Raw genomic sequence first — 18,548 nt, 5'->3', positions numbered from 1 at the left:
TGCTTGTGCAGCCGAGGGCAGACAGGCAGCATAGTCTGGTTACTAGTCACGGAAACCAAAACATTTCTCCTTGCTGCTGCTTGTAAACATCCTTTATTAGATGAGGACGGAAATAATGGTCCTCTCTCTGTACGAGTCCTGTGTTGTTGGAGTGCTGAAGTTTGCGAAACACTTATTTTCCATTTATCCAGAGAAGTCATGCTTTTCCTATTTATTATATGGTGAATTATTTTTGATTGGGCAGAAAGAATTGTATCATTGACTCTACATTCTGTTCGTTTGGGTTTGAAGAGTTCTAGCTTATTATAAAAAATATAGAAATACTGTCTGTCTTCCTTTTCTGTTGGACAATTTAAAATTTTACCATTACTTTGCAATTGTGAATTCTGTCCCATCTGGGCTGTTGGCTCTGGGAGCCTGACAGTCTTAAGGACTCTCCTCCATGGTCTGCTTCCCCCTCTCTCCAGGGTTCTTAGCGCCCTCTCTCTGCCAGAAGGGTGCGGTGTGGTGGCGGTGGTGGTTTTCCTTCTTCTTCTTCTTCTTCTTCTTCTTCTTCTTCTTCTTCTTCTTCTTCTTCTTCTTCTTCTTCTTCTTCTTCTTCTTCTTCTTCTTTTTTTTTTTAGTTTTGCGAGACAGGGTTTCTCTCTATAATATAGCTCAGGCTGTCCTGGAACGCCACCTGCCTCTACCTCCCTAGTGCTGGATTAAAAGCATGCGCAGCCTTGCTGCCAGATCTACCACTGGTAGAACATAGAGAGAGCAGCGCAGGTCGGGAAAGCTGGAGGTGGTAGCGGTGCCCTCCCCGGAGGTCTGGAGCGGCTTAGAGTCCGCAGTCACGAGGACGCTCCATCGGCTTTCCCACGGCAAGGTCTATTGCCTCGAGGGCTTTAGCTCCGGTAACTGGGGTGCTCATAGGTGAGCGGGGGCGAGTGGAAAAATCAGCACAGGCTTGGGCAGGAGCTTAGGGCATCCCCAGATCTTGAGCAGCCTGCTTTTGGGAGCAGCCTAGACTTCAGTGCCCCAGCTCACAACTCCGGACCTGGAACCCCTTCCACTCCGGGCAGAGCCCACCTGCAGCCTTAACTTTTCTTTTCTTCTTACTAGTCTGTTCCCCGCCCCCGCGTCTTTGCACCCCCCCCCCCCCCCCGCCCCAAAGCCTTCCTGGTTGTCTGATCTCTTTAATCACATTCTCCTGGTCCGGCCTCACAGCACCCCCTCCTCCCCCTCAACTCTTTCTGGTTTCACAGTTGTGGACTGGGAGGGATCACTCTTACCTGTTGTGCTTCTCAAATGTAAGGGAAGGAGAGACCGCCGTCCCGCCCTACCTGTGAAAGACCTCTCTGAAGGTAAGGATAGGCTCTGATGCCCGCTCCTCACCGTTTGCTGTTACCTGGACCAAGGGGAAGGAGCTTCCCATTCTCAGGGTGCAAGGATCCTGAGAACAAGATCAATGTGCCTGGTGTGTGTGGAGGGTGGGGGTAGGGAGTGAGCATGTGTGTGTGAGCGCGTGTGTGTGCATGCACTGATAATTAGACTACGGGCTTATAGTTCCTTTGCAGAGAGATGTGAAAAGCTGAATGAAAAACAGCAACAGTTGATTTTATTCCGCGCTCAGCCCCTGCCGACAGTGTACAAAGCCTGTCTTCAGCTGTGTTCCAGTTGCTTAATCCTCGTAGGAAACAAATAAATAGGCAGTATCACCAGGCTTAATGAATGAGAGGGACAGAGAGATTCAGGAATTTGTCTCAGGACATCCGTCTAGCAATAGATCTGAGATTTATATTATATTTTCCTAATTCCAAAATCTTTGTGCTTGCTTAATTCAAGGGGCTTCCAAAGGTGAGAAGCCCCCAGCAGGTAGTATCACAGTTAATCAATTAATGATAGGGCGGGGTGCTGATAGTGTGATCTTGCTCTCGTAAGCGCACAAATGCACTCATTGCACACACACACACACACACACACACACACACATACACATACACACACACACACACACGACTGAACACCCACTTTAGGCACACAAAATGAAAAGGCAGGGAGCCTTCTCCCAGGGTCCTCTGCGAAGTGGCTGGTCCAGGAGGGATAGATCGGTCATGAGGTAGGGTAGTCTAACAAGTTCCCTAAGGAAGTCAAACATTGAGTCATATTGCCAGGTCCTGGCAGGGGTGGGGGGTGGGGGGTGGTAGGGAACTCGTGGTCTGTGTATCTGGATCCACACTTGGGAATAGTGCCTGGAGATTATAGCAGCAGATACCTTTATGTCGAGCGCTGTGAGGTGGCAGTGATTTTTCTGGGCCTTACAGATGGAAAATCAGATTTCACACATCCGTTGCTTTAGTGCAGAAGTGCATGGGTGTGTCCAAGATCATTTTTGCCAGTTACACCAGGTTGTTTCACCTCTTTGTAGATGAAGTAAAACACTTATGCATTAGAGATTGTAGAGAAAGGATTGTGTAAAAAACAAGCAAACAAACAAAGATAAAAACATGGACAGCCCAGCTTAGCGTTGGAGTGCTTGCCTAGCCTGTCTTCAGTTCTCAGCGTGGAGAAGAAACCTCATGGAGCATTGCAACCTGCAGCAAGGCATTTTGTGCTAGGGATCCCTCAGTGTTGTGTTTTGCTAATGAATGCGTGACACTGAGGTAATGTGTTTACTCTGAGTCAGTGAAACTCCCTGTCGTGGGCTGGGCTGTTTCCCTCTCTCATCCCCAGGTTCCCCACTGGGAAGCCTTGCAGGACCTTAATTAACATCCTTGTGTTTGGCTGAGCTGTTTTCTTCTATGGTCTGTTCTCTTGTGGTGAGGCCTCCAAAGGGGATGAAACAGAACCAGGAACTCAGGAGATGGCCACTTTGATACTCTGAAAGGATATCCTGAAAGAGCATCCTTGCCTGGGAGGACAAGACACTGGGTACCTTGCTTCTGGTCTTCATTCTGTACCACCTGGCCGCATAACTTTTGGAAGAGAACTTTTTTAATCTAGAGAAAAGTTTATACCATTGGGTAATTGAATTTGGAATTATTCTTTATACTCATGGGCACACACATACATGCTTGTACTTTGTATTTTATATTTTCATATTGTATTAACTTTGAAGTAAATGGATCTACTATGAAATTTACTTTTCCGAGTGAACAGGTAAGTCCTATAGATTGGTGGTTTTCTATCTGTTTGTGCACTGGAATCAGCCCTGAGAAGTTTAGAAGATTCAGGGGTTCAAGTTGTCTCCTGCCAGCTGTGTGGAGCTCAGACTGTCCCTTTCCAGCTGTGTGGAGCTCAGACTGTCCCTTTCCAGCTGTGTGGATCTCAGGCTGTCCCTTTCCAGCTGTGTGGAGCTCAGACTGTCCCTTTCCAGCTGTGTGGAGCCCAGGCTGTCCCCTGCCAGCTGTGTGAAGCTCAGGCTGTCCCCTGCCAGCTGTGTGGAGCCCAGGCTTTCCCCTGCTAGCTGTGTAGAGCCCAGGCTGTGCCCTGATAGCTATGTAGAGCCCAGGCTTCCTTATCCTTTCAAAAGCTCCGTGTTATGTTTACTGAGCATCATGTTTGTCCAAACAGACTTTTGAAGATATCATGCTTTATAAAGGTGTGCAGTGAATTGAATGATCGCTCAAGACTCCCATCTGTCTATATTTTATGGATTTGGTTCATTCATCAATTCCAAAAATAAACCATCACGCAGACATAAAGTGTGACATGCCAGTTAGTATCAGTTGCTGTAAATAGGTAAGCAAATTGAGAACAGACAGAAAGTGGGTGTGTGCACACTTGCACAATTTGCCCCTGGGCAGGCATCCTGCACTGGATTTTCCACAGATGCTCTGGGAGAGCCTGCACATTATAAGTAGATTATCAGCAAACCTCCAAGGGACGGTGAAACTACTTGATTAGGCAGAGAAATAATTCATAGTTATTTTGGAAATGAAAATTTGTTTAGTTTCTATTTCTATAGCAAACAAAATTAATATTTGCAAATTTAAAAATAAGTCAAATGTAAAAACAATAACGAAGCCATAAAAGTGAAGAAAGTATCGGTAACTATTTGTTTTACCACTGAGAAATAAAAGGAATGATCTATACTTAAAAATAATGGGAAATACACACACACACACACACACACACGAGTATTGGTTTGAGTTCATGAATATAAAAATTTCCATATGCTAATGGACCAAAAGAGAAATTAAAAGTAAGCTAAATAAGTTGGATAATAAAATTCCAAACATTGTCGAATGGAGAAAGAATCACTTGCTATAAAAAGGTTCATAATCATGAAATAAAACAGCTTAGTCTTATGTGATAGTGTTTGCTTTGTTTCTAATAGAATGAAAACACAGACTCAAATAAACAGCCTGGTTAGATCTGATGAATCAAGGCGAGGTGTGCCGTCCTGGGTGTGGTAGAAAGTGTCCTGCACCTGTGAGGGAGGCAATGGAAGCTGCGGGGAGGTTTCTGGAATGTAGCTGGGCAGCATGCTTTTCTTGCCTTGGACCTCTTGCCTGTTTGACCATATCATAACACCAATGAAATAAAAAGAAATAAGAAAACAATGGTAATAGACAACATTTAGATGAAACTTACTATTCCCTGGACATTTTGAATAGGAACCCTTGTTAGCCACCATATCAGCCCTGGGAGGTAGAACTGTCATTCCCTTCTGTGGCTAAAGGACTCAGAGTACAGCTAGGCTCTGAGACTTGGCCATGACTGTTAAGCTGGTAACAGAAAGAATGAAGATCGAGAGCCCGCTAGGCTGGGGCCAGCAGCTGTTCTCCATAAAACTGAGCCACACTGTCTGATGAACGCAGAAGTACGGTAAAACATTCAAGTGCTGTATACCCCCTCACACACACAACTATGTGGACAGCATCTATTATTTACATGCTGAGATCTTAACGTGTCTCACATTGAAAACTCTGCTTCTCAGAATGCTGAATGATTATGTAATTTTATTTCTTGTTAGCGCTTAGAATTGAAAAGGAAAATGAAAACCTAGCTCCTCTTGCTAGTCTGCGACAGCCCTTGCAGCGGAAATGGCAGAGGGGAAATCACACTTCACATTCCATCCGAGACAGAACTATCAGACAGTAAGAGAAGGTGTGAGAGGGGGTGGCTGGAGGTTTCGAGTTGCGCCTTGTTCTCGTCTGACTCTGGACGGTGGGTACTTTCCATGAACAAAAATCCTTTTTGCTTTCATTCTATTCAGCATCCTTTCTTATGAATTGATAGATCGTTTGGGTAGCTTTATCCTGAAAGTCTTCTCCTGTGATTGACTAGTTAGGATGGGAGGTGAGTGGCAGTTGGGGTATTGTTCTACGTTGTGAGGCTGTCATGTGCGCACAAGTCTTCATTAGCGTTAGGTACTGTGATTCCCCAATGATTCTGCAGGAAGCCATTTCACCTTCTGTGTTCCGGCAATGAGCCAACAGTCCTTGAGCTAATTATTTCATTTTTCCAAGGTCTGCAACTCCCTGTGGTTTATCAGACTGGGATTCTCGTCCGTTTTGTGTGTGTCTGAAAGAAACCAACCTCTTCATGGCCTGCCGTGTTCTGTGTGGCCAGTGTTCTTTTAAGGCAGCAGGGTGGAGGCGGTGGGCTTTTCAGTAAGCAGGAAATGTGGGCTCGTTTGTGAAATAGTTAGACTTATGCAGACTCCACCAAGAAAGAGCTTTCTCCCATTCTACACTTGTCACTCACAGTTAGCAAGGTCAAGGGTGAACTGTTCCAGGATCAAAGTTCAAAGCAGTGGGTCTGTGACCTGGGGTCACAGTCAATGTAAGGGGGATCAGTGCCATGACTGGGACCCCTGCGACTTATTTCCTCAGTTTCCCTAAAGGAAACGGGGGCAGCCAGTGCTGACTCATGCCCCGGGCACACACACCTCTTCTTCAGTGATAGTGGTTACTGTGCGCCAGGCATTGTGTAAGCTTTGCTAATGGACGAGATAACATAATTCTTAGACTTGTGAAACTTGTGAGAAATTTCAGAAACTGTGAGTCAAAATGAGGATTTTCTCTTTATGAGATGATTAGTTCACATACTTAGAACGGTTTTGGAATCTCTCTCTCTCTCACACACACACATACATGCACACACACACAAGCACACATGAACAAACACACTGCAGGCTGCATGGTGGACTTGCATTCCTCAATATGTTATGGATTTTCAGTCTGTAAAATCATAAATTTCTCTAGACTTTTGCTTTGACCCTAAAGGCAAGCAAGATGTGGTATGTCAAGCTAAAAGTCAAGGGCTCTATTCTACTAAAAATGCTAAACAATTATGTTTTATAGGACCTAAAATCTATTGCCTTGAAACTTAATCATTCTATGTCACTAAACATTTGGCAAACTGGTGACTATTTTAAAAGATATGAAGCATTGCTGGGCTGCCTTTTGTTTATGCATCAGGAGAGTTTTTAAAACGCCCTTTTTAAGGTGGAATTGGTTGCTTGCGGGCTTAAGTTTAAATTTATGCTGTTCTTTGTCTAGAGACACCAGTTGCTGCAGAAACACAACCATGCATCGTGGAGAGCTGTTTTTGCTGCTCTGTGTTTTCGCTGTTAGAAGTGCCTCAAGTAAGTGATTTACGAACACTCACAAAGAGACGTCACTAGGCAACTGGAGGGAAATTATGGAGGCTTTTTTTTCTTTATAGCTGATATGGTTACTGAAGATGCTGAATTTATGTAATAGTCAGTGACTGAAAATTGTACTTTAGAAGGTGGGGAAATATTTGGTGTCCCTGGGATAGAGAGTGGAAGAGAGGCAGGGATGGGCCAAATAAAGGACTAGAGAGCACTTACTATACGGAGGCAGGGGCATAGAAACTTCACTTTCAAAGAAAACTGCTTCATTTGATTTGAAATAGGAAAAGAAAACAATTGTCTTTTTTATTGGCTTTAGGCTAAAGCAAGTATCAGGGCAGGCCAAACACTAACTTTAATTTGTTAGCTGTGGGTTTTCTATTCGCTTTCTTGACCTCTGTTCACTTATATAACTAAAGACCTTTTTTTGTTTTGTTTTGTTTTTCAAGACAGGGTTTCTCTGTGTAGCTTTGGGGGCCTGTCTTGAAACTAGCTCTGAAGACCAGGCTGGCCTCGAACTCACAGAGATCCATCTGCCTCTGCCTCCTCTTGGGATTAAAGACATACAACAGCATCACCTGGCAGGTGCTTCCCTGCCCCCCCCCCCCCCTTAGTGAATCAACACTTGGAAACCTAAAATAACTTCAAATGTCCAATAGATTCTTTTATAATAATCCAAGTCCCCAATATACACTACATGATAACGAGGAAAGAATGATACACACTACAGGCTGCATGTAGGAAACCGAACAGCAATCATAGACTCGATGATGTGCAAAAGGATCAGGACACAGGAGCACAAGGACTGTATGAGCTATACACTTTATTACATACGACTCCGTAAGGCAGGAGCGTTATGAAAATGTTAAGAAACTTACTCTTGTTTTGACTGTCAAGGAGAAACTGTGTTGAGAAATGTAAAATAGAGATTATCTTACTGCCGCCAGCAAGAAGCTGGTGTTCACGGTCATTCTCGCATCTTGAAGTAGATCTGACGTTGGAGCCACTTCCTCCTCCAGCTGTGGTTAGCCTTAAGTTAAAGTCAGAATGTTGCTCTGAGCAAGAAGCCCTAACGACAGACACAGCGTTTTGTATGTAGTCGCAAGGAAATATTTCCGTTTACTTAAGAGATTGCAATTTTCTAAATAAAGATTACGGGCATTTGAGACTAAGAGGGCAGAGGGTGGGAGAAGGGTTCGACAATTTCAATTGAGAATGGAGGTCCGCTCTGTGGAGATGGAAAAAAATAAAGTAGGTAAATCTTCGAAGAGCAAATCTGAGCTGAGAAATGGAGATGGAAGGAGAAAGAGACCCTGTAATGGGAATGGTCTGCCTCTGTCAGTTCTTTGGTTACTTATGGAAGCTTGCTGCAGGGGCTTAGCTACCCAAGAGCTCCAATGTGTCTCCCAAACCTTCCTAGAAGTAAGTAGGCAGACTGCTTGGGCACAAGGGACACGAGGCTGGTTGTGATATAGATGAAGGATGCACATATAGACTTCTTGTCTTTTCCATGAGGCATCTACAGTGGTGACATTTTGGGGCAATGTGGCGACGCTATGACTTCTGTGTCTTTCCTTAACAGAAATTTGTTTGGAGCCTGTCCTGGAGCTAGCTCTTGTAGACCAAGCTGGCCTCGAACTCACAGAGACCTACCTGCCTCTGCCTCCCAAGTTCTGGGATTAAAGGCGTGTGCCACCACTGCCAGGCTAGTGTCGTAACTTTTAAGATGTGGCCATGGTGCATTGTCTTGAGGGAGAACCAGTTATGCTCTTGCAGCTAGCTTTCTGTCCAGGAGAAGCCATCAGTTTCATCTTCATCTTTGTTCCAAAAATGTCTTGTCTCCGGTAGGTCTGTTTTCAGAAAAAATCCAGTACAGGAATGTGATGCTGAGATTTCTTGTAGCCTTCCCACCGATCTTACTTTTATACCTGAGGGGTGAAAAAAATCATTTTTGTCTTGTTTTATCTCCTTTTCCTTGGTTAATCTGCTGTAGGAAATTGCATCCGACGCCAGAAAATTCACACACTAGAAGGAGAGCCCTTTTATCTGAAGCATTGCGGCATAGCTTCATCTGTGCACAAGAACGAAACAGCCGCCATAAGATGGTTCCGAGTCCATGCTTCCCATGGATATGTAGAGCTGAATACTCAAAGCTCACCCAGAATTACTTTGCAAAGTCACTATTTGGAGTTCTGGCCAGTGGAGCTGGAAGACAATGGAACATACTTTTCCCAAGTAGGGTGAGTTAGCCATTTGGTTTCAGCATATTTCCTAGGATTCTTGGCTTTTGGCTCAGCAATTCAAATCTACATCAGGAAGCTCAGATAACCCATGCATTTTGTTTTCCTCCTCTGCTTTTGCTTCAACAGGAAACCAACATTTCATTGCAGGAAAATTGAGCTGGTCACTCTATATTCACCTATATTTATCTTCTTAGTGACCTCAAAGAATGATGAATGAGATTTCCTTTTAGGGGTTCCTTGTTAATGAAAAGGTGGAATTTCGGTGGGTTTTAAAGTTCTGTCTAAGAATAATATGCACTTGAGAAAGGAGCTACAAAGGGCAGCTTCCCACACGGCCTCCTCAGGCTTCAGAGACAAGGTAGGGTTTATGAAATAACCGTAGTCTAGCTTTCAGAGGTTACTGGGAAACAAGAAGCAGGGTTATTGGGGGGAAAGGTACAGTTGTCACCCAGCCACAAGCTAGTAGCCAAGGTCAGTGAGGCTTTTCACACAGAGGTACATGCACACATGGGTAGGAAAATATCTCTTATTTATAAAGAGTTGCCACTGACCTGTGAAAACTCACTTAGGCTCGCTGGGCGGTGCCCACTGTGCTGTGAGAAGTAGCAGATTTCTTTTAGAAATCTCTCTTTATTCTAGGGTGACTCCTGATCGTTATCAGTGAGCCTTCGAGAGAGAAGTGAGATTTCGCAGCAAAGCCTCTTTCTCGCTCCTGTGGTTTCTCACAAAATGAGGTCATAGCTGTTTATTAGACACAGAAACTTGTGAGCCTCAGAAACAAGTCGTACGACTGTTGTGTTTTGAAACAGCTCAGTTCTTACGACACTTTAAGAGAGAAAAACATAATAAATTGGCCGCCACTGGATCTTTCTAGAGCAAGTTAAAGATGAATGGAGAAGAGAAACAACCTGTGTCTCCACTGTCCAAGCTGTATAGATGTAACTTAAAGACATGAATATTCTGGTTACGGTGGACAGAGTCATTTGAGGGAAAGAGGCACCTGTGGCCATCCTGGGGAGTAGATGGAGACAGAGGGTATTTGCTCTTGATTTTTCTGATGTCAAGGGCAGAGGACACAGACTGCATTAGGAAGCAGTAGAAGGGCAATCAGAATGAGGGAGGAGGGAGCAGCAGGGAGACCCAAAGAGGCACCGAAGAGTTCAGAGACAACGCCTGAAGGATGCTGGAAGGTGGGGTTGGACAAACATGACTTGATGACAAGGAAGGAGCTTCGTCAATGGCGTTGACTGTAAGTGAGCTTTCATGGGGAAGCAGGTACCTTGAACATCTTCAGATACAGTACAGGTAGAAGAACCCCTTGTCTGCGTCATATTTCAAGAAGGAAATCAGTGTGGAGGAAATGGCCTGGTGTTTTTTGAGAGCACTGGAGGCTGAAGAGAGGAGAGAGAGAGAGAGAGGGGAGAGAGAGAGAGAGAGAGAGAGAGAGAGAGAGAGAGGAGAGCTTCTTAGTGGTTAAGAAATGCACCGCTCTTGCGGAAGACCTGAGTTCAGTTTCCAGCACCCATATTGGGTGACTCATAACCTCCTGTCACTCTAGCTCTAGGTACCCATGCCCTCTTCTGGGCTGTGCAGACCCCTATGCTTGCCTATGCACAGGCACACACATTTACACACACACAGTATTTTAGAAATGAAAACCTTTTAAAGGGAGTAGGAAATCAGCTAAGAAGGAAAGTCAAACAGAAGAGAGATGTTTCTGTGGTGGAGGTGGATAAACGGGGGAAAGGAGCCTGAGGCTGATGCACAGAAAGCTTATCTTGGAGCCAGAGAGAAGAGAAGAGCAGTCCTTCCTCTTTTAGTCCCTCCTTCCCTCCCCCTCCCTTCTCTCCTTCTCTTCTTCTCTCATCTTGTTTTAGTTTGCTGCTGTTGGTACTCAAGATTATCTACCTGTGAGGCAAGTGCTCTACAACTAAGCAATCAGCCTTTAAGGCATTTTATTTTCTTTTAAACCCACACAGCGCTCAGCCAGAGGAGCCACTATAATAAGAGTGACATTGAGCATTGATCCATGGGCATAGGTTACAAGGAAGTGGGGATCCTAGATGCTGGCTCCCTTAGTCTCAACTTCACATCAGCCCTTGAGCTCGCTCTTTGGCAGCAAAGCAGAGTGTTGCCTGGTTCAGCATTTCTAAGGGGTTCCCACACATGACAGGCACTGTCAAGATCTGCCGAGTGTTAGGAATTGAGAATTAAGTGTGACTTGCCAAGAGGAATCTTAAGAAGAGAATTCTGCCAATGATCCTGAGCTCCCTTGAAGATCAGTTGGTCCCCCTCTCCAGCCCTGGCTGGTTTTCTCTATGTTCAACCAAAGGTAAAGAGCAGAGCTGCATAGAATGTGAAAATGTAGTATTATGTCAACTACTCCTGCCCCAATATGCATTTATATCCTGGTCCCATTCAGTACAACAACAACAACAATAACAACAACAACAACAACAACACACACACACACATGATGTGGAATTCCCCTCTGTAGGCTATGAATATGTTTTTTTTTACCCTTGGTTATTAAAGAAGCTGTTTCTGCCAAGGCTTAGTAGAGTAAAGCCAGGCGGGAAATCCGAACAGAGATATAGAGAGAAAGTAGGTGGAGTCAAGGAGACGCTATGTAGCTGCGCCTAAGGAGACAGTCACTGGGGAACTTTACTGGTAAACCACAAACTTTGTGGTGATGCACAGATTAATAGAAATGGATTAGAGCTAGCTAGAAAGACACTTAAGCTATTGGCAATGCGGTGATATACAGTTTTCTGTGCAATTAGTTTGGGTCTGGGCAGCCAGGAATGAACAAGCAGCCTCCTCCAACACACACACACACACACACACACACACACACACACGCACACACACGCGCGCACACACACACACACACACGCACACGCACACATACACGCACATGTGACCATGGACAAGTTACTTGGTTGTTTGAATCCTTGACTTTCTTATGTGAACTTGAGGAAAATGGTCAGGCTCTCCTGGATCCACACATTGCAAAGTATCTGGGAGTCAGTGAGCAACAGAACACTTCATTCTCTTCTATCCAGCTCCTCATAGATATAAAGGGGACCTGGGAAAGCCCAGGTATAAATACATTTCCCAGGTCACAGGACAACTTAGCAACATGTTTACTACTTTTAGGATGGGAACGGATATGTCCCTAGTATGGTGAAAACAAACACACAATTGCAAATGGTTTTACTTTTATTTCTTCTTTCTTTCTTTCTTTCGTTCTTTCTTTCTTCTTTCTTTTTTTTTTAAAAAACACTGTTGTTTAAAAACATGCCATTTATCATCTTCAAGATGGCTGATTTCTGAGAAAAGAAATCACAGACAAAAGAGATACTGAATGAAGTTCACCCTTGTTCAGTTGTGCAAGGGCTGGGCCAAACTCCGGTTTATTCAACAGTAAGGAGAAAGATCATAGAATAAACTACCTTGAGAAACAGAAGACACAGTACATATGCATACACGTTCAGGAGACAAGGGCGGCCGTTCTCTTGAAACTAAAGCCACCCTTCTCTCCTGGCCTGTGAGTCTCTGAATCCATCCAGCACTGAAGATAAAGTTTAAACCATTTATTGCTCTCCTATCCATGCCATATGGATGACTGTATGTGGTATATTTGGTATGTATGTGTGGTGTGTGTTTGTGGTGTGCACATGTGCAGTGTGTGTTGTGATGGTCTCTGTGTGTTCCTAGACTGCTCTGGAGTGTAATCTTTCACCCCATGATAGTTGTAAACTCTCTGACCTGAGCTAAGGGGTGGCAGAGAAAAGTTTGCATCTCAGTGAATAAATCTCTTCATATAGAAATTAGGGTAAAACTGGAAGATTGGAGGTAGTTGCAGAATCTCGCTAGTAACCACAAAATCCCTCTCTATACCTGTGTTTCATAGAAATGATCATCAAAATTGGACCCTAACTGTCATTAAAAGAAATGAACACAGCTGCTTTTCTGAAAAACTTGTGATAAACAGAAACGTGGAAGTCAAGAAATCTTTGAGTATAAAATGTGAAAATTCTAGCTACGGTGAACTGATCAACCACACTTCATTGTATAAGGTAAGAAGTTGAAAGAACTTCCCCTTAAAACTCGAAAGGAAAGAAAAAAAACAGATGGAGAATAGGAAGACAGTTGAACACTTTGCCATCGTCAAAAACAAGTGGTCTAGGGGCTGGAGAGATGGCTCAGTGGTTAAGAACATTGCCTGCTCTTCCAGAGGTTCTGAGTTCAATTCCCAGTCACCACATGGTGGCTCACAAACATCTGTAATGAGGTCTGGAGACATACACACAAACAGAATATTGTATACATACAAACAAACAAACAAGTGGTCTACCTCCCCACGACTTACTTGGCCTGTGTGAGAGACTGTCCCATAAGGCTATCGTCAAGCACCATTAAGCAGTATGTGTAGCAATGTAGCCGCCCTGTACTGTAGTAGGTATTCAGGACATGATGGTGGCTTCTTCTCTTCTGCCTCTCCTTCTTTTTCCTTCTATTAAAAAAAAAATAAAGTTCTGGGAATGCTAATTTAGAGTTTTTCATTTTCTTTTGCCACACCCATTCAAAATGCTGAAAGACAATTGCGTGTGTTTTCTGAATACATACATTTGTTTTATAAAGCAGGAAGACAGGAAATGAAAAAAAAGTGAAGTGAAAAATCATTCCTATTCCCACAGCTGTGTTTGTTCCTTTACCTAGAGAAACATCTGTCCTGAAAAGTTGCTTGTTCGCTGGTCTTTTCCTTCCTAATTATTCACCCATACCTGTGAGCAGCTCTCTTTCAAACAGGGAATGTGTTTTCTATGGATTTGGTTTAAACCCCCTAATCTCCTTGTTATTAGACATGTGTGAGTGTCCCGTGTCCTACTGTTATTTACAGACTATAATGAATGATATATATTCATATAAATCTTTGCGTGCTTATATGATTAACCCTCAGGGAAAATGCCTAGATGTAGGATTACTGAGCCAGTGGGAGGTTAATTGATCAGCTTTTGATACACATTAGCCAATTCCGCCCCACCCCCCTTTACACCTTCCCAACATGGGAAACAATACTTTCAGAAAGTTAAAAATCTGACAGAAAACAGAAAACACTTCAGAAACGGGGGATTTCTTCCTATTGTTCTCTTAGGAATGGTAAGAGAAATGAGTAAATTGTAGCCTTTCTTCGTGGATCGCCTGTGCATTTTCTGTTTGCTTCATTGGCGAGCCTTTTTCTTACCAGGTTGTAAGAGTTCCTTTCAAAGATGCTGTGGAGAAGCTCGTCATACTTCTGTCTCATATTTATCATGTAGAAAACGGTGTTTGCATTCACATGCATGCACATGTGTGACATGACATATCATGTCTGTGGAAGAGCAGACCTGAGCTGCTGACCCCGTCAAAAAACTAGACAGGGGAACTCGGGGAAGCTGAACCATTAATGAGTTCCCTGAAGTATGTGGGTCGTTCTTGCTGTCGCAGTGTTTCTGTATGAGTTTTCAAGGAGATTTCTTATCTGGAATACTTTCTAAACATATAACTCAGTCTTGGGTTGGCTTGCCTTCTCTTGCTGTCTAGTATACGTACTTTGCAGTACATGTAAATTAGGGAGGTTTGGTTAGTGGGTTTTAGAAAGCCCCAGTATACAGATAACTAAATTTAGAAGATGTATGATCTGGCTCTGTTTATGGCTGAACATCTATAACATGAGCAGTCACATGAAAAATCTAGTGGCTGGTCCATGACCTTCCTGAGGGGAATGGTACTAGACAGCTTAGTCAGAAAAAGTCTAATTGGAACAGAAAATGAAGGCCTTCTGGCATTTTGTCTACCATGGAGAAAGTTTGCTTCAGTTTATACAATTCTCCTTATACTCAGAAACACTTTGCTGGCATGAGGTACACATGGGACTTTGCAAGACATTTGGGTAACTGCTTGGTTCTTGCTCCGGAGGCCACCAGCAGTGGCCAGCATGAGGAGAAGTCTGTGGGCATTCTATTCCCCTTGCCAGGCATGTGGAGGGACTGTGTCACACGACCAGAGTTAGTTGGTCAACTTCCTTTTCTCACAGTCTTACACTTGCCTGAACCTATCAGTGGGTGACGGAGGGCTAGTTTGCAGACAGTGGCTTTATTATTGTTATTATTGATTTCTATGACATTTGTGGGAGAAACAGAAAGATTAAAGTATATCTATGAATTTGGCCATCTATGCCCTTTGGTACAGGATATTAAGAATCCAGAGTGGGCAACATCTACTCAGTTTTCTGGGTCATTCTGTCCACATTCCCAAGGCCCATACCCTTAAATACAGAACTGGACCCAAAGTGTCATGCAGTAGAATTGTTTCAGAGACATTCTTCACCTAAGCAGGATTTTTTGTTGTTCAAGTATTTCGGCTCTGTTTCTGTTTGTCCGTCTCTCTCTTTGATTGTGTGTGAACAAGAGATTAAGATAAAATGACAATAGTGGGGATGCCACTACTCTTCAGTAGTGACAATGATGATAACAGGGAGCTTCACTGCTCCAGGGGAAGGAGGTGAGTTGATGGTTTTTTGTTCTGTTTCCCTTTATCGCTAAAGATCTTAAGCTTTAGAAAAGTGAAGGGCTGCAAATAGAATACTGCCTTTACTGACTTGAAGTGTTTTAACTTGCCTTTAAATACCCAGAACTGTAAGGAAATAGTCTTACAGGGACTATTACGAGGGATCCAGAAGGATGCTGAGTTTGAAGATGGGGGTTATTACACTTGCGTGCATTCTGTCCACCATAATGGGAAACAGTACAACCTCACCAAGACCTACAATATAACCGTTATCGAAGGTAAGAGAAAGTTTTTGGAAGGAGTGAATGCATATGAGGAAAGCAGACTCTTTCTTTCACTGTGAAGTTACTTGGATCTGGAGAGGGTACCTTGAGGTTAGGAATACTGTTGTTTTAACTTTGGAGCAGTGGTTGTACTTTCTAATGCTACCTCAGCCAGAAACTCCACAGTTACCAGCCTGCTTCTCTAGCAGCGGCTGGGCTTCTCATGGGACAGCCAGTGAGATTCTGCTCCTGCAGGCACCAGCTGAGTCGCTGCCACTAAAAGGTAGCTTTAACTAAATCTCTATCATTATAATTATGAATATGACTAGAGAGTCAAGGGCTCGGGTGAAAACCTGCGAGCTCAGAGAGGCTGAGGCGCAAATTATCTTGCCGTCTCTCCTTGTTGGCATCCAGTGAAGACCCTTCCTTCCACTTTGCCAAACCAGAAAAATCTATGTCATCCCAAACTCACCCTACTACTTTCTCTCTCTCTCTCTCTCTCTCTCTCTCTCTCTCTCTCTCTCTCTCTCCCAGATGCCCTCTAAGGCTCTATAATGACTTGCTGTCAACTAATTGCTAATGCATCCTCCTGTCCCAAAGTTAATTTTATTTAATTAACTCAAATACAAATTCGGGACTCACAGTGTGATCGAATATCCCCCAACAGAACATATACCTACTTCAAATCTTAGGTTTAAAACCTTTACCTTGGGCTCCCACCAAACTGACTAAAACCAGATATTCTTAGCCGCAGAGGAAAGTTCATGGTTGAACCTTTTAAGTCAGCCTGTTCTTGTTTAGACTTTGTGTAAACTGTAGAATCCTGTTAGGCTTCCATTTTTGCTTTGAGAAAATATTTATTGGGGTCACAAATATTTATCGGTGGCTGTATTCAAGAATCTGTACTGAGTGTTGAGAGGCAGAGGACACGAGAGAACGCACTACAGCGAAGAATACAGAGTTCTCAGGGAGTTTCGTAAGGGTCTGGAGGGCCACTAGCATGAACACTGCAGCTGTGTGAGAGGTTGTCAGAGAGGCGGAAGGATGTGACGTGTAGTCGAAAAAAAAAAAGACAAATGTTAAAGGCTTTGCCAGATGTGCGTCTTGGAGGGACAGTGTCACGAAGGGGCAGAGCACACACAGAGCACAGCAGCCCGAGTGGCAAAGCCAGGTCTCAGAGTGCCAATTGGAGGGGGAGTCTTTGCATGCATGAATTGCCCTGAGCCCCGAGGCCAAACAGGCCTAGAATTCTATTGTGACAGTGACCTGTGAGGTACTTTAATTGAACCACACCCCACGGAGATATCCTTCAGATGGCACAGTCAATATAACTCAACATCAGTACCTTCTTGGGAACTTACAGGGAAATTCCAAATCACAACGCAGCCAAGTACAGATTTCAATACCCGAGAATCTGTTTTGTCTTCTTTAGTTTTTAGTGACTGCTCTTCATTGGCTTTCAAAACCTTTGCAGAATGTCTGTTCCCTTCCTATGTGAAAGTTCCTCCAGTTGTTTGAAGATCTGTGGTATGACCATGACTTTCTCCACCATCATTCCAGAAAGCCTATGTGAATGACATTTGACTAGATTGCTCCAACACATCTACTCTATGGTATCTTTCTTCAGCACTTCACCCGATGCTTACATTATTGCCCATGTGCTGTGTTTGCAGCACATCCCAAGGCTTAGTATCCTGAAAAATCTAGACTTAGACTTCTGGAGGTCACATGTCTGAATAAATTCACTGGGCTGGAATCAAGGGTTCAGCAGCATTGTATAGTTTTGGACAGTATGGGGGAGAAGATATTTCTCTACCATCTGTCAATATCTGGAGATTGTCTATATTATACTTCATCTTTAGAACAAAAAACACACTGTCTACTAGTCTTTTTCCTTTTATTCCTTCTTCTCATTATTTCTCTTCTTCTCCTCCTCCTCCTTCTGCTCCTCCTTTTCTCCTTCTCTTCCTCCTCCTCTTCTCCTTCTCTTCCTCCTCCTCTTCTCCTTCTTCTCTTCCTCCTCCTCTTCTCCATCTCCTCCTCATCCTCTTTCTCTTCTTTTCCCACCATCCCATCATTTACATGCATGTCTCGGAGTCTGACTTGTCTGACCTTTCTGACTTTCTTATGAGGACATATTAACAGCTAACTGGGATAGTGCAAGACAACTTCCCTTTCTCCACGTCCTTAAGCAATCAGAGCTACAAAATTCTTTGACCATATTCTTCTGCTAGAACAGAGTGCCAGAGACTGAGCAAATTATAAACCATAGAAGTTTATTTGGCTCTCAGTTCTGGAAAATCCCAGACCAAGGGGCCACCTGTGAGTGTATATCTATTATGCACTGTGTGGTTCAGAACATTGGATGTCTTTCTCTTATCACCATGCCCCTTATCTTGAGACAGGATCTTTAGCCAAATAAGGAGAGTCCTAATATGGGTAGCCTAATTGGTCAGGGAGCTTTCGAGATCTGCCTTTCTCTTTCTCCAAGTGTTGGGGTTACAGACACATACAGTCATGCTTTTAGAGATTCAAAGCCAGGTTCCACTTTAGAGCATTAAGTACTCCCACCTGCTGAGCAGCCTCCCCACCCCTAAGAAGACCTCCATGCTGCATCACATTTAACTTGAGTGTAAGTGATTGTGTGTGAGACAGAAAACCTGGGCTGGGCTTACCCTTTTAATCAGGAACCCACTCCCGTAACAACTAACCAAAACTACAACCTAGGAATCCCATCCCTGAATTTTTCAGCTCCAAAAATCCTGCAATCTATTTGTGATCACTTGATTTCTTCAACCACAGTTTGCATGCATATACTTATACATCATATACTACATAAACATATACAATCTGTGTACCTTCTAGTTCCTTGGTATTCTCCCCTATTCTTTTTCTTATCGG

General features: G+C 43.7%; 1 protein-coding gene across 1 annotated transcript in view; it reads left to right on the top strand.

The window, feature by feature from the left end:
- The first annotated feature begins 1,207 nt into the window (after positions 1 to 1,207).
- Positions 1,208 to 18,548, top strand: part of Il18r1 (interleukin 18 receptor 1) — a 31,919-nt gene continuing 14,578 nt past the window's right edge. The window contains exons 1-5 of the mRNA XM_041656037.1: positions 1,208 to 1,346; positions 6,492 to 6,577; positions 8,580 to 8,826; positions 12,746 to 12,911; positions 15,509 to 15,662. Coding sequence (XP_041511971.1) covers positions 6,520 to 6,577; positions 8,580 to 8,826; positions 12,746 to 12,911; positions 15,509 to 15,662 — 625 coding nt within the window. The 5' untranslated portion in view covers positions 1,208 to 1,346; positions 6,492 to 6,519. The remainder of the gene's footprint in view (positions 1,347 to 6,491; positions 6,578 to 8,579; positions 8,827 to 12,745; positions 12,912 to 15,508; positions 15,663 to 18,548) is intronic.

The sequence above is a fragment of the Microtus oregoni genome, unplaced genomic scaffold, assembly GCF_018167655.1.
Source record: "Microtus oregoni isolate MIOR12 unplaced genomic scaffold, Mior012 000007F_ref0000211, whole genome shotgun sequence".
NCBI classification, from domain to species: domain Eukaryota; kingdom Metazoa; phylum Chordata; class Mammalia; order Rodentia; family Cricetidae; genus Microtus; species Microtus oregoni.
Note: the sequence above shows the minus strand (reverse complement) of the source record. Positions and strands in the feature narration are given on the sequence as shown.